The following is a 14830-nucleotide window of genomic DNA, read 5'->3' on the forward strand; positions in this document are numbered from 1 at the left end:
AGCCATGTCTCCTGTGCTTCCAGGGGAATCCTGGCCAGACACTGCCCATGGGGTGCATCCTGGGCACGGGGTCACCATTGTGGGATGTAGGAAGGGAAGAAAGAGGGGGAATTAGATCTCCTGGACAGCAGAGCTAATGGCCACCTCTCTCTCCCTGCCCAGCCGAGGAGACCCTCTGCACCCTGCGCCCACCCAGCTTCCGCCGTGTGCCAGAGGCGGAGATGCGAGGGGCGGAGGAGGTGGCAGCCGGCACCGTCCTGCAGCGCCTGATCCAGGAGCGGCTGAGGTATGGCAACCCCAGCGAGAACATGAACCTGCTGGCCATACAGCACCAGGCGACGGGCAGCGCCGGCCCCTCCAACAGCACTGCCAGCACTCTCTCTTCCGCAGAAAACCTTGCTCCCGAAGACCTGCCAATGGTCCAGCCGTCAGGGCGGCAGGAACCACAGGGGCAGGAGCACCAGGGGGACGGTGCTGCCATGGAGAAGCAGCCTCGGGCCCCGCAGCCCCCGCACAGCACCGAGGAGCTCCCCACCTACGAGGAGGCCAAGGCCCAGTCTCAGTTTTTCCGTGGCCAGCCCGCGCCGCCGGCCACCGCCGCCACACCGGGTTTTTATGGCTCCTCCAGCCAGAAGTCCAGGACGGAGGGGAGGCCGACAGTGAACCGGGCCAACAGCGGGCAGGCGCATAAGGATGAGGCGCTGAAGGAGCTGAAGCAGGGCCACGTCCGCTCGCTGAGCGAGAGGATCATGCAGCTCTCGCTGGAGAGAAACGGGGCCAAGCAGCACCCCCCAGCCCCAGGAGCTGGGAAAGGTTTCAAGGCAGCCCCACAAGCCAGCAAGGCCACGGACCCACGGGGCCCGCCTCCCGAGTACCCCTACAAAGGCAAGGCAGCAGCCCCAGGCAGCAAGGCCCAGGAGCACGGGCTCTTCTACGGCGAGCAATCATCACAAGATGTCCTCAAGGCCGCCTACGCCGCCCCCCAGCCCGCCCGGGCAGAGCTGGCCCTCGTCCGCTACCAGCCACCCCCAGAGTACGGGGTCAGCAGGTAATGGCCACTGGGGCGGGTCTGCAGGGTCACCTGGTCCTGCCCTGGTGTCTGTGGGGCTTGGGCCTCTGTAGACATGGCCAGAGTGTGTAACATCCTGTGCCTGGGATGGCAGGCCCACCTGCATCTCCCAGAGGACTTATAAAGCTTATATTCCACTTATGTGCTACTTAAATCTTCCCACAGAGCTCACATGGGGCTTTCACGGTACTGGGCCCCTCATGCCAGGCCTCCTGTGAGCACAGGTTTATTCCAAGCGCCTTAAAAATAATCCAGTGTTTGCTGGCTGTGCACTGATCCCTGTGAGTGGTGCAGGTCCTGCTTTCAGAGATGAGGTGGAGTGTTAAAGGCTTCTTTTCCTTACTGTACCTAAATGCAAGTGTTTCTCTGTGTCATCCCTGTCTCTTTGATCTCTCAGACAGTTACTTTGTTGGGTTTGGAAGTCTGAAGTCCTTTGGTGTGTATATGAGCAGTTTCCATGTTGCAAGCTGCCTCATTGGGTCTTTACTGATCCCAGAACCCCCAAAGGTTTTGTTGGCATCACCTTAAGTTGCACACAGTTATTTTACCACAGCATAGGCACAAAGAAAAGGTGGTGCAAATGACCTGTCTCTGTCCAAAATGTGTAAGGCATGAAATGCAGGAGGGAATGCTTGACTTTTCCACGATTGCAGAAAGGATGGGTTTTGTATCAAGACAGGTGGTAACTCAAAATATTGTTTCAGTGACAGGGGCAAGGTGGCTGTGACAAGTGGCAGGCCTGCACTGAGTCTTTGTACAGCTATATGTATGGCCATTGTGTGGAGTTTATGCAATTTTTTCAGAGCAAGATGTTATTTTTAAGACCTCAACAAAAATGCCTGTGTATGCAAAGAGACCTATATGGATGTGAAGGCAACTGGGACCATGCTTTCCTGCAGTTGTTTGTGGTACAACAAACATCTCCAGCACTGAGCAGATTCATCCCCACAGAAAAGGAGCTGGTTTGGGTATTTTTATCACTCTTGGAAAATGCTGGTTCAATAGCCACAGAGTGTTCTGAGCTGTGTAAGTGAGTGGAGCTGGGCTGCATGCAGTGCTTCAGCTAACTGGGCGTGTCAGTGGGGTCATCCCTTTGTGGCTACTTCTAGAGCTTTTCCCAGTTGCCTGATCAGCAAGGTTAGTGCTGAAAAACCCCCTTACTTCAGTGCAGATTTCCATGCCAGTCCTCAGCAAAGGCTGGATCACCCCAGCAGCTGTGGGGAGAAATCCACTGGCTCGTGATGGTGGTCACTGCTTGTTCCTGGCAAGGCAGCATCGTTTAACCCCCAATCACACTGCAGGGGGGATGTCTGCTACCCCTGTGTGCTGTTTTCTCTGCATGGTGCTGGAGGAATCTCCCTCCAATCAGGTATAGGGGCAGCAAGGGGAAGGATATGCAGTGCAGCAGAAGATTGGCAGCGTGACAGAGCAGAGCTGCCAAGTTTTGCACACTTACTAAAGCAATCTTCACCAGTATCTTTCTCACAACTCAACAAGGATCTTAATAGTTCTCAGTCTGCATATATCCCTGCTGGCTGTGCCAGCAAGCTTGTACAGATGTAGGTTAGAGGGTTGGCAGGGCTGGGAGTTATTTCACCAAAGCCAGGTTTGCTCTAAGGTTTATGATGTCTCTTGAGCTTTATTTAAGGCAGTTCTGAATCCTGATGTACAGGTGGTTATTTTCAGGCTGTTCTTGACTCCCTTGACACGGTGCCTGGGTTTTGGGGGAGTTTCCTGTCAGTGATGGGGGAACATTTGGCTGTGTTCAGATGTCAGACAGTGAGCCTCTGGGTCTCAACAAAGTGATGGTCTTTATCCTCATCTCAGGCTTATCTATATTTTTTAACACAGGAATGTTGACCTTTCACTTTCCTTCGGCACACTGAAATATTCATTACCTGGGCTTTTTCTCTGTTATTATGAACTGCTATCACTAAAAACCAGGAAATAAAATCACTTAGTTTATTCTGTGCTTATCCCAGTTTATAACTAGTCCCGTGGTCTGTTGTATCCCTGAATGGTTCCATAACCCAGGAAGATTTGGTTGACGAAAGCAGTTAGGAGGTGACTGTAGTCCCTGTATGCTTATTCATCACTTGTCATTTCTCTACCTGCAGCAGCTATGCTCCAGTGCATCCTTGCATGCATCTTGGGCTGCATGACAGGATGGGCTTGCCCACATCTGGGATGGTTAAAATGCAATTTCATGAAGTGTTCTCTGTGCCAAGTATTTCAGTCTTTGGAGCGGAAAAAGGCAGGTTACCTGTTCAGGGATGTCAGCCCTGTCTTCACTAGAGCATTTGGCTGGGCAGCAGTCACTGTCTGAGCCCTGGAGGAGTGGGATGCATGGAGGGGGATGTTACACTCCTGGGTTCCTCCCAAGCACAAACCTTCCTGTGAGTCTGCACTTGCTCACTGCTTCTCCCCTTACCTGGGCTCTGGGGACACTCACTGCCAGGCATCTGGCTGGGATGGAGGACCTTGACCGAAGAGGTTGAGATAGTGGACTACCTGGTTTCATAAGGTTAACAGTAGGAGTAGGGTTTGGAGAGGCTGTTTATTCTGTTAGAGGAACAAGTGAGGTGAGGAATTTCAGCTGTCATCTCATCAGGAGTGTCTGGGAAAGAAGCTGATGGATACAGAACTTTGCTCATGGTCAGATGGGAATCTCATATTCTGGGGTCTAGGAGATCCCAGCGTATCCTTCCCTCTGTCTTGGTCATATTAGCTTCCCAGCCCATCCATCCTGGCATCCTCTGGACAAGGCTTCTGTGTTCCAGAAAAGAGGAGAACCACAGAGTGCATCAGTCCAGAACAAGCACTCACCATGGATGGAAAAGACCTAAAGAGTCGCTGAGCCCCCAGTTCCCCCCAGTCCTTCTTTGACAAGGGAAGTGTGACTGGAAATGAACCAGTGCTGGCAGGGAGCTGTTGAAGGATAATGAAATAACTGCTTAACTGCCTTTTTTGGTTTGACTTTTCTTTTGCACATGATTGGTTTTAAAGGAAACATTGCGTTTATGATCATCAGGGTGCAATCTTGAAATTTATTGTAAATTTCAAGATTATTTGTGTTGTACTGAAGAACTCCTAGAGTTAGATGATGTAGGGGTAGTCTCAGCATTTATATAAATTAGATTTAGTGACTTCTGTTTTATGGATATCACAATTGCAGAGCGGAGCTTGAACCTTGAAACTTAAAGGACGAAACAACCAGAAGGCAAATAAAAATGAACCAATTTTTTCCTTTTAAAATATCAGTATTTTTAAGCCAGTTGCTTGATGCTTGGGGCTCTGACTCACAACTTCTGAATGCTTTAAGTTGGCCAAGTATAATAATCTTTAGAAAACGTTTCCTTTCCTAGATGTGCAGCTATTCCTGAATAGTGTCTTTGCTAACTAACTTTCCTTAGGTGCAGGTTCAGAAAGTCACAGTCTGTTAGGTAAAAGGGCTTGGAACTAATCTAATTTAGCTTTTTGCACAATGCCATGAATTAATTCCAGTTTGAGAAACATTCGGTCCTGGTGAGTATAACAATCTCCATCTGGAGAATCCATCACGGCCTTTACAGCCTTGTTCCACTAGCTAATTGCCATCTCTGGCATAGGTTCCCATTTTAGTTTCAGCCTGTATTTTCCAGTTACCAGGGATTTTGCAAAGTCTGTCAGATGTGAGGAGACCTGTGCTATCAGTCCTTTAATGCATTTAACAGATGGAGTCCGGAGCCCTGTACTTATTTCTCTATTGTCAAAATCCCTTTTTTTCACTGTGCAAAGCCAACCTGAACACTGGTTCAGTATCAGCTGGACCAGAGGCTAATCAGGTGTAGTAACACCTCTGATTTGACTCAGTGTTCCTTGTTTACAAAGCTCATTAACACTTGCAGTTGGCACCCTGGGATCTCCCCATACAGCTTGTTATCCAGTCAGGCACGTGAGGGTTGTCACAGCCCAGGATAGTGTTTTCCAGCCTTGTACTTTAGCTTGCTGTGTTTATTCCTGGATGGATGACCAGCTCAAGTCGGTAGTGTTTCTCCATGTCCTGCTTAAAGCAATGATCCAGACCACTCACTGCAGTGAGTCTTCTTCATTGATCCCAGTGGCTCTTGTCAGATCCTGATGTCTTTTATTCAGAATGATTTCCTTCTCTGCACTCTTAATAAAAAGTGTGTATAATACAAATGAAACCTTGAACTGGAAATTCTGCTTCTAACTGAGGGGAATTGATTTGTGGTACGTGCAGAAGACAATCATGCAGGCACCTTTTCATTCTGATTTAATCCATGAGTATTGAAAGTCAGCATGCAGAATCAATGAAAAGAATAAGTCTGGGCTGTTTTTAAATACATCCCATTTTTTATGTACTTCACAAAATTCCACCCTGCCAGGATGTAGAACTCTATAATTAACAGCTGAAATAGTCTGTTGCTTCTCCAGTTATTTGTGTATTTATTCCCCCTACATGTATTGCTGCTGTTTTCAGACAACCTGTTGATATTTACTGATTCAGCCATGCCGGTGGCTGCTGACAGGACACAAGGAGCTCTTTCTTCCCTGAGACAGCCCAGGCAGGCAGGTTTGCTGGCAGTGTGGACAAGCTGAAGGATGTTACACCCAAACTGACTTGTCTTGGCTTTTCTCTGCAAGGATATCCCAAGCATGAGCATGGGTTGGAGGCTGTGCTTCCATCTGACGTGAATGCTGGCAGCCCTGCAGGGGAGCTTTGCTTTGTATCCTCTCCTTCTGGTCTAATATGCCTTACATTAAAATAAACGAAAGAGAAATGAAGCTGTTTCCACAGCTTGGTGTGATGCCTTGTCATTTCCCCTTACCCTTCTGTGTTATTATCCCAGCTGGTTCCTCTAGAAGTGCTGAGGTTGAGGAAGGCACCTTTTCCTTATGCTGAGAATCTCTTCTGAGTGTAGAGATCTGTGAGGAAATACAATATCCTGTCCCTCTCTTAACTACTGAGGATATGTTTGATACAGTGTATGTCTTTTTGGATTATAACTTTGCCCTGCAAAATTTTTACATAATCATGCCAAAGAAGCTGAGCCAAGTCTTACCAGAACTAACAAATGTCACCAACGAAATAGTGGATTCAAGAGATGTGAGTCCAGGTCTGCAGAATGTTTTTTGAAACAAACACTTGTGTTCACGAGGTACTGCAACTATTGCTGATTCTGTAAGACAGAGAATACCATGAGGGCCATGTCTGGGCTTTGGCAAATGTTCTCCCATTTCTTTCTGTATCACCATAGATAGATCTGTAATTGTGTTTCCTTGCACCATGACCATCAGACTGGGCTTGCTGACTTTCCCGGGATCCTGTTTTTTTTCCTGCACAGTCTGTTTCTTCCATGTTATTCACAGTGAGACAGAATAGCGTTTGAAGTCTGCTTTGTGACTGCAGAAATCATAATGAAATCTGGTCTGAGGTTAGTATCCAGACTGAAGGCTCCCAGTCAATGGGCAGGAAGAAGCACATTTCCCACACTTTTTTACTCTCATTGTAAGGTGAAAGCTGAAGGCAACTTCAAAGAACTGCACTCAGAAACGCCTTTTTCTCATTGCTGTTTCAGCCAGAGCATCCACAGAAGATGCATGAAGTTGTGAGATAAAGTTCCTTGTGAGAATCTTTGAAAGATGAAATAGGCCAGTCTGCCCTAGAGGCAAAGGAAGGCAGAGAAAGATGAGCTAAATAGGTTAGAGGAGAGTGTTTTAATTATGAATGTAAATGCCATGGTGTGTTGGAAACAAAGTCCTTCCTACACTGGCCCCTTTCCATCCTTAGACAGAGGAGAGCTTCACTGTACCTGTAGCAAGGCTGAGGTGGAATTTTCTTTCCAGAACATTTACAGGCATTTTCATTTTATTACTAATACTGTGCTGCTTTATCCAACAACAGCTCTTTTGTATTTATGATTTCCTGGTCATTAACAGCAAGTAGATTTTTTCATTAACTTTCCTTTCCAGGTTTCTTATTCCTACAAAAAGTTACAAATTCTCCCTAAATTCCTCTGTCTTGGTAATTCTTGCTCCCAGGTGGTCCAGTATAAGGTGGAATATTAAGACCATGCCCAAATTTGGGGGCTTGGGCAGCCCCAATAGCTTGAGGGATTTCTTATGAAAGTGAGGTCCGTTGTGAAGTATTTTGCTGAAGACATTATATTGCAAGCTATAGGTAGTAAGCTATTATATATGTATCACAAGCTATATCTGTGAAAAGAGAGTGCTTGGTGACCCCAGCACAGTAGCCCTTGAAAGCCTCATTGCCTGCTGGTGCTCTTTATTCAAAAAACTGTTTTCCTTAATTTTTTTGCTCTTTTTCCTTCTTTGCAATACATTGCAGAAGCTTATGGGGGCCCTACTTCTACAATAATATCAACCAAAAAAAAAGTTTTTAATATAAATATAGCTGAAATGTTGCAGGGATAGCCAAAATGCATAATGTCGCACTGTCACAGGCTTTTAAGAAGGATGATTTTCAACTAGAATGTGTTTGGCTGAAAGATTTTAACCTGCTCTAATGCAGAGTTAGATCAACATTTAAAATACAGTAGAAGCATTGTGAGAATGTCATTCTTTACTAAGCCCAAAGGACCTCAGGATAATCCTGATTGCTGCGTTTCTTTGGAGCTTTACATGAGAATTTGGATAGGAACTAAGCTGATGTTATAACATTCCTATTTTTGCAAATGCTGTTTTGTTAATGTGAATTGCTGTGTTTATTGCATATGTACTCAGAGATTTTGCAGTTGGATAAGTCAGTAAATTGGGACAGATGGAGCAAGTAAAAAGAAAGTTAGAAACATTAATTTTGTTGAACAACTGTGCCTCAAGAGGTGTAAAGTCAGTTGTACCTGTTCAGTTTCCAAGCTGGAAAACACTGGAGGGTCTCTCCTGTGGCTATGGCTGCTGAGACTCTGGTGACTGGCAGCTGCTATAGGATGTAAATCTGTAGTAGCTCAAGAAGTAATTTGCAGTTCAAGAAAATAGAGATCTCTGTGGTGTTTCCTTCCTCTGTAGTGTAAAGCTAGACTAAAGTGACAAGAAAATATTAAATTGATGAAAGGCTAAGATTTCCCAAAAGTACGGTGTCAAAAGTTCGTGCAAGGGTCTAAGGGGTGTATCTATAGACAAAGATTGCTGTGCTTCATAATGAAAAAGAAAAATTGCTGTATCTCCACTGGTTCAGATTCAGAGATCAATTTAATTCTATTGCTCTGCACCATTCCCATAAAGAAGTGAGAAAATCTCTGCAGCAAGTCTTCAAAATTTTCTACTTGCTATTAAATGTCTTTGTAGGGATATAACTGTATCCAGACAGTTGGGCTTTTATTTGCGTAAAACCAGTGGTGCCTTTTCTTTTGTTAGAGATGAACAAGCTCACGCTTAACTGAATTAATTGCTGTGGTAAAACATAAGCACAGACTGGCTGTCAGCAGCACTGAGGAGGTGTTGCATGCTTGTCTGAGTTCACATTCACTTGTGGAGCATCCTTTGCACTGTGAGTGACATCCCTCACTCATGATGTTATATATTGTTCAGATTTTTGAGCAAAAGAATGTTCATGATGGGCATCAAGTCCTGTGATGGGCATCAGGTCCCTTGCCAGGTTTGCACACTGGAGCACCAGAAGCAAAGGGGGACTGCAGGGATGGTGTGAGAACTATGATCTTCTTCTTTGTTGTTCAGCCTAGAGAAGAGATCTTACTGCAGCCTTCTAATACTTAAAGGGGGCTTATAAGAAAGCTGGAGCAGGACGTTCTACCAAGGCCTGTAGAGATGGGACAAAAGGAAATAGATGTGAGCTAGAGGAGGGTAGATTTAGATTAGATATAAGGAAGAAATTTTTTATGCTGAAGGTGGTGAGGCACTGCAACACGTTGCCAAGAGAATTCTGGATGCTCTGTCATGAGAAGTGTTCAAGGCCAGGCTGGTTGGAGCCCTGAGAAGCCTCATCTAATGGAAGGTGTCTGAGCCTGTGTCAGGATGGTTTGACTACATGGTTTTTAAAGATCACTTCCTACTAAAGCCATTCTGGGATTCTATGAATTCCCATGTGTTTTGTTGTGAAGTGTCACACAGCACCTCCCTGGCTTCCTGTCGTTTGGAAAGTTTTATCCTCTTCCAGTAGACATTCAGCTTCTGTGTTACTAGCCTGCACCTCTGCCAGAGAACTAATATGACTGGGACTGAGAGCAAACCCTTCTGGCCCTGGGAGCTGCCCAGGGGAACAGCCCCTTTCCAATGCTCTTGAGCTGCCTCCATGGATGTTTTACAGGAGAGACACAGCCTTAGAGCGTGTCTATGCTAGGCAGGTAAAGGCCAGACCGAGCTCAGCACAGCTTTCCCCAGTGCTGGCTGCATGAAGCTCTGCTGGGATCTTCTTCCCAGGGACACTGGTCTGTGCTTCTGACCGTGTTAGCAGGGTGCTTGTGTTCGGTGTTTCCTCCATTTCAGTACCTTTCTGTGCCAGAATGGACGCATTGGGCAAAGCTGGGATGAGAGTGTGGGACTGTGTGTGTGCTGTGTCTGGGGGCCTGCAGAGCCCGATTTGCTTTCACTCTAGTTTGAACAGAAGATTAAGGCTGAATTGCTGGCTTGCTTTGCTGTCGTGTGGCTTGGCAGGGACAAGTTTGTTAGAGCAGTGCTGTTCATTTTCTAGGGCAGGATTTTGAAATTGCCTTCACTTTTCAGCTTTGTTCTACTGCAGTTGAGGAAAGTGGTGTGTTATTGTCAGTAGAATTAGGCCAACACTGAAGGCTTTTGAAAACCTTGTTTTGAGAAGCTGTGTAGGTGCTGAAGACAACAGTAACCATAATTACTATGTATTTATATAGCACAAAATTGTCTGTCTAAGAAAAAGCATTCATGGGTCTTTGAGGCCCAGTGGGATAAATACGTCTGTTCATTATGTCTTGTACCTTGTGTAGGGTACAGAAATAAAGATAATGATATCAACAGCAAGCCTAATAGCTTGTAGCTATCTTAAAATACAAATCCTGGAAGGTGCTTGATTGCAAACTTAGGTGAGGTCCAGCAGCCAGCTTATTTTCCAGCCAAACTGGGCCCTGACACTGAGGTACCTTGTGGTCTGGGTTGAGTCTCTTTAATAAGATCAGTGTAGAAATTTCAGATCTTTGGCATGAGGGCTGAGGAGTGCTCAGCCTGTGTGCTGTGAGATTTGGCCTGAGGCTGCTTCCACTGGCCAAGGCTTCAAGGGCTGCCTGTGCAATGGATGGAGGGATGAAGATAGGTCGGGTGAGGGACTCTGATCTCACCTGTCTGTCAGCTGCAGGCTTACCCTCACTGCTGAGACATCCTCCTGGATTATCTTCCAGCTATTGCAAATTATGATTCAGGTGTGTTAAAGAGCTGCCTGCTGACAAGCTTAACTCACAAGCAGATCCACTACTGGCTCACTTCTTACTCTTCCCTGATAGGAGTCTGGTGAGTGATAGATGCCCTTAATCGGGGAGTGACACAATGAGGTCTCCCACTGGAAGATGGCTTTCATGGCTCACTGTAATTGAATGGGGCTGTGCCTCCAGCAGTTCTGCAGCAGCGCTTCCCTCTTCCACTTGCTAAAGCCACTCAGGGATGCTGCTTTGTTCACATCACTTCTTCTCGCCTCACCACTCAGCTGGTCCACTGGTCTTGTTCTGGGTAGGGAGTGGTGTTTGAAGGGTGAGTGATGCATCCCCTGTGTTTTCTTCAAGCCTGCAGGCTTATGCTTCTCAGCCATGGAGTTTTGTAGGAAGGGGAGGCAGAGAGAGGCTGGCTGCTGCTGAAGTATTAGCTGCACACCTAGGCAAAAATGGTGGTTTTGAGTCATTGCTTCCTTTATCTGTTCACACCAGATGTTTATGTCATTGTTAAGAGCAGGTGAGGAGACAATTTGCCCAGTCTGTGCTGCGATTGTTGGTATTGAGGAGTTGTGACTGTCCAGTTATAACACTATTAGTAAACCATGCCGTCATTAGGTGAAAGCTCCCGTGAGCATTTCAAGGGCGTGCGGCTCTAACGCTTGGCCCATGTGTGCTTTCCACAGCCGACAATGCCAGCCGCCCTTCCCACCGCCGCCGGCCCAGCAGCACAGCCCCATGTCCTCGCAGGCCACCACTGGCCCTCTGCTGCCAGGCTCCTTGCCCCCACTGCCGGCCCCCACAGCTGCCCAGACCCCGACGCTGCCGGGCCAGCAGCTGACACCTGACGCCTTTGCCATCGTGGAGCGGGCGCAGCAGATGGTAGAGATGCTCTCCGAGGAGAACCACATGCTGCGGCAGGAGCTGGAGGGGTACTATGAGAAGGCAGACAAGCTGCAGAAGGTAAGTGTAGGGATTGGGATGGGGCCTGGCCAGGATAACCATCTTGGTACTTCTGCCCTTGGGCAGCTGTTCTTCATAGTTGTGTCACTGCAATAGACATGCACCACTGGCCATCTCTAACCACTGCCTCTCTCTCCATGGTGGTCTCACAGAAGGATAATCCTGTGCCTTGTAGGCTCCACTGCCTTTAGGATGAAACAGGACAGCCCATCAGATATCTCTTAACTGAATATTTTCCCCTTCCATCCTTCCCTGCTAGTCTCACTGGAGATTTCCCTGGGAGTCTCCTATGGGCAATATGTTCATGGTGCAGCAGGGTCCTGCACCATCTGCACAGGGGTTAGAGATGCAGGTGAGAGCCATATGAAGAGCACATTGTTATCTGTCCCAAGCAGTCTGGTCCACCACAATAAGCTCGTGTGGTGCTCTACACTCTTTGAAAGTGTAACAGCCACCAGTGGGGTTGTCCATTGTTTGGAAATGGATTAACTGGGTTGTCTTAAAGGGTTTCAGTTACTTCTCCTTGAGTTTCTAAGAACTGGTGTTAGACATCTCTTTGAACATGTTGGTTCTAAAAGCACTGCCCCTTATCTGAAAGAACCATTTGGTAAAGATTTTGCTCAAAACCCATTTTTCTGAGAGATCCTGCATGCTCTTTCTTTTCTATAAGCATGCAGGTGTTTTCAGTGGAGAAGGGTGATGTCTTGTTCAACGCTGCCTGGGGTGAGAAGATGAAGAGTTGTATCAAATGAAGTAGAAATTGCTTAAAACTGAGGCTCACTGAAGGCAAATCAGAGATGCTTTCCAGATCTGCTGGCTTTGGTCCCAAGGGCTCAGTCCAAATAACTTATTTAGGACCTTGCACTACTATTTCATTTATATCTTCCCACCACTTTTACACAAATGAGCTTAGACTGTGAGTCTTTTCTCTCTGAATTTAGGAGTCAATATAGGAGCTCAGTTTTTTGGTATGCTATGCAGATCAGGGTGTTCTTGGAGATACCCTTCACAGAAGAAGAAGCAACTCTGAGAGACCATGTCCCAGTCTCAGCTTTGGGAGAAATTTGTGATAATCTGTTCAAACAGATCAGAAAAAAGACCAGGTGTTTTGTAGCTGCTGTCTTTTCTGCCTCCTTCTCTGCAACAAGATGAGTTGAGTTTGTTCACAGAACTTCCTAAACTTAGTTAAATTTTTTTTTGCAGCAACATGAGCTATTTGTGAAGAAATCTGCAAAAACTTTAATACTGACTTCCCTGTGGCCTTTGTGGGCAAAAAGAAATATTCCAGCTATTAATTTTACAAAAGCTGCGTTGTTCAGTAAAAGGTATTTAAGTGTTATGCCCTATAAATATTCTGGTTTCTTTCACTCTTGGAAATGGCTCTCTCTTTATCTTGGATGTCCTGCAAGTCTGTTGCATCAGACACCAACAGAAAGGTATTTGAGCATGGGCTGAAGTCTCACTTCAGCCAATAAAGTGTGGACTTGAGTCCCATTGACTTTGGGGGAATGTAAGTGGAGTATTAAAGTGAAACACATTCTCAAGTGCATTCTTTCTTCAGGAAACCAAATCTCTAACACATGGTATCCCTCCCATGCTGCTTTTGCTGTGTTTGAACACAAGGTCAGGGCAGGTCTTCCTCGGTTCCCACAAACATTGCCTCCGAAAATGTGACTGAGTTTAATTACGTACTTTGGATGTGAAAACTCTTCCCTCTTGTTGCAAGTGGAAAGGTCAGGAAGGAGTACTTCTTTTTTATGGGTAACAATTTTATTATAGGTTGGACCACATTACTTTTATTTGTTACAGAATAGGAGAAGTTAGAGAAAGTCAGCCTGACTTGTAGGACTCCCTGAGTATTTGCACAAATAGATCAGTTCTGAGGGTTGCCACATTCTCAGTTGTGTGTGAACAGACTTTTTTGTAGAGAGGTACAAGATGGTGATGAATCCCTGTGCTGTTTGATGAGTTCTCTCGTTTTCTTACCTCAAAAGAGTTGGAAGAGGAATTGTGTGCATTTAATTTTGAGCTTTTTTCCCTTTTTTTGAGCATGATTTTCCCATTTCCAAGTGGTGTTACCTTGCTGAAGTTTAATTGCCAGGCTGGGCTGGCTCTTCTCCGTGCCACATGTGTGGGTTGTTTGAGTGGGTTGGCTCCAGGAGCTACAAGGCAGAGAAAAGGCTGAATTGTTTTTTTTCTCCTCCATGGAAGAAGGAGAAGGAAATCCCAGAGCTGTTGAGAAACGCCAACACATTTATGGCTGTTCTTCTGCTCTGCTTTAATTTTGTTCAGTGCTGATGGAGCACTTGCTACAGCAAGTTTTTGCCTCCAGGGCTGAAGACTGTGGGTGATGTGTTTTGGGAAATAGCAGCATACAGAGGGCCAAGCAGAGCCCTTGTGGTAACCAGCAGCATTGGGCCAGACTGTTAGGCTGTGGAAACCCACTTTTGTGCTGGCAAATCTGCTTTGCTGTAGTAGGAGCTCTCTGGAGAAAGCATCTTCTGCATACAGTGGCTTACCAACTCCCTGAACAATTCAGAGTGAACCAAATTAAAGCATCTTACTGAGGGCATTGTTCAAATGCCTCTAAAACACTGACAGGCTTGGGGCATCAACCACCTCTCTAGAAAACCTGCTCCAGGGTTTGACCACCCGCTCAGTAAAGAAACACCTCATGGCTAGTCTGACTCTCCCCACTTGTTTCAGCTTTCATACTTACGGACAAGCTGGAAGCAGAGATTGGAGAGGGCAGTCTGGTTTCCCAGTCATGGCTCTGCCAGGCTTTTTCTGGTGCATGGTTTGGAGGTGCTGCCTGCCCATGGGCTGTATCTTGACAGAGCGGCTCCAGCATTGTGGGAAGTACAGATCCAGGCTGCTGGAGCCTAGCTGCAGGTTCCTACACTCCCAGTGGGTGACAGCTCCAGTGTCCCTGGAACTTTCATTCTGCAAGTGCTGCAGCTGGAAAATCATTATTGAAGCTTAGTGAGAGGGACCTAACTCTTCAGCAAGTGGAGGTGAGCTCGCACCCTGGCTTCAAAAATCATGAATCTGTCCCACCCGTGACTCAAGAGGCCAAAAAACCACCAGATTTAGAAAGGTATGTGGAAGGCTGTATATTTATTTGGTTTTCCAGCCTGTGCACATTATCCAACCTTTCTCCACAAACACAAGGGCCAGGCATGCAGGAACAGAATTCCCACATCAGTATAGATCATCTCTGCAGCAATGATTTTACCAAAGCTGTATCACTTAACATGACATTATCTTATTAAAAGAGTTGGATGGATTGAGCTGAACAGCAAAACTCTACCCAGGACTATTCTTCTGTCAGTCTTTTGGGCTCAGGTCTTAAGTTGCAAGTTCACCACTAAGGGATTCCTCTGCATACCTTGCCTGCAGTTCACCAGATTTCAAGAAGATGAAGTTA

The 14830-nt window shown here is 46.3% G+C and overlaps 1 protein-coding gene across 2 annotated transcripts in view; it reads left to right on the forward strand.

The window, feature by feature from the left end:
• The window catches only part of AMOTL1 (angiomotin like 1), a 66333-nt gene that overhangs the window by 25640 nt on the left and 25863 nt on the right, over positions 1 to 14830 (forward strand). For both annotated transcript variants that reach the window (XM_033052395.1, XM_033052396.1), the window contains 2 exons: positions 163 to 1048; positions 11127 to 11403. In XM_033052395.1, coding sequence (XP_032908286.1) covers positions 163 to 1048; positions 11127 to 11403 — 1163 coding nt within the window. The remainder of the gene's footprint in view (positions 1 to 162; positions 1049 to 11126; positions 11404 to 14830) is intronic.

This window comes from Catharus ustulatus, chromosome 2 (genome assembly GCF_009819885.2).
Source record: "Catharus ustulatus isolate bCatUst1 chromosome 2, bCatUst1.pri.v2, whole genome shotgun sequence".
NCBI classification, from domain to species: domain Eukaryota; kingdom Metazoa; phylum Chordata; class Aves; order Passeriformes; family Turdidae; genus Catharus; species Catharus ustulatus.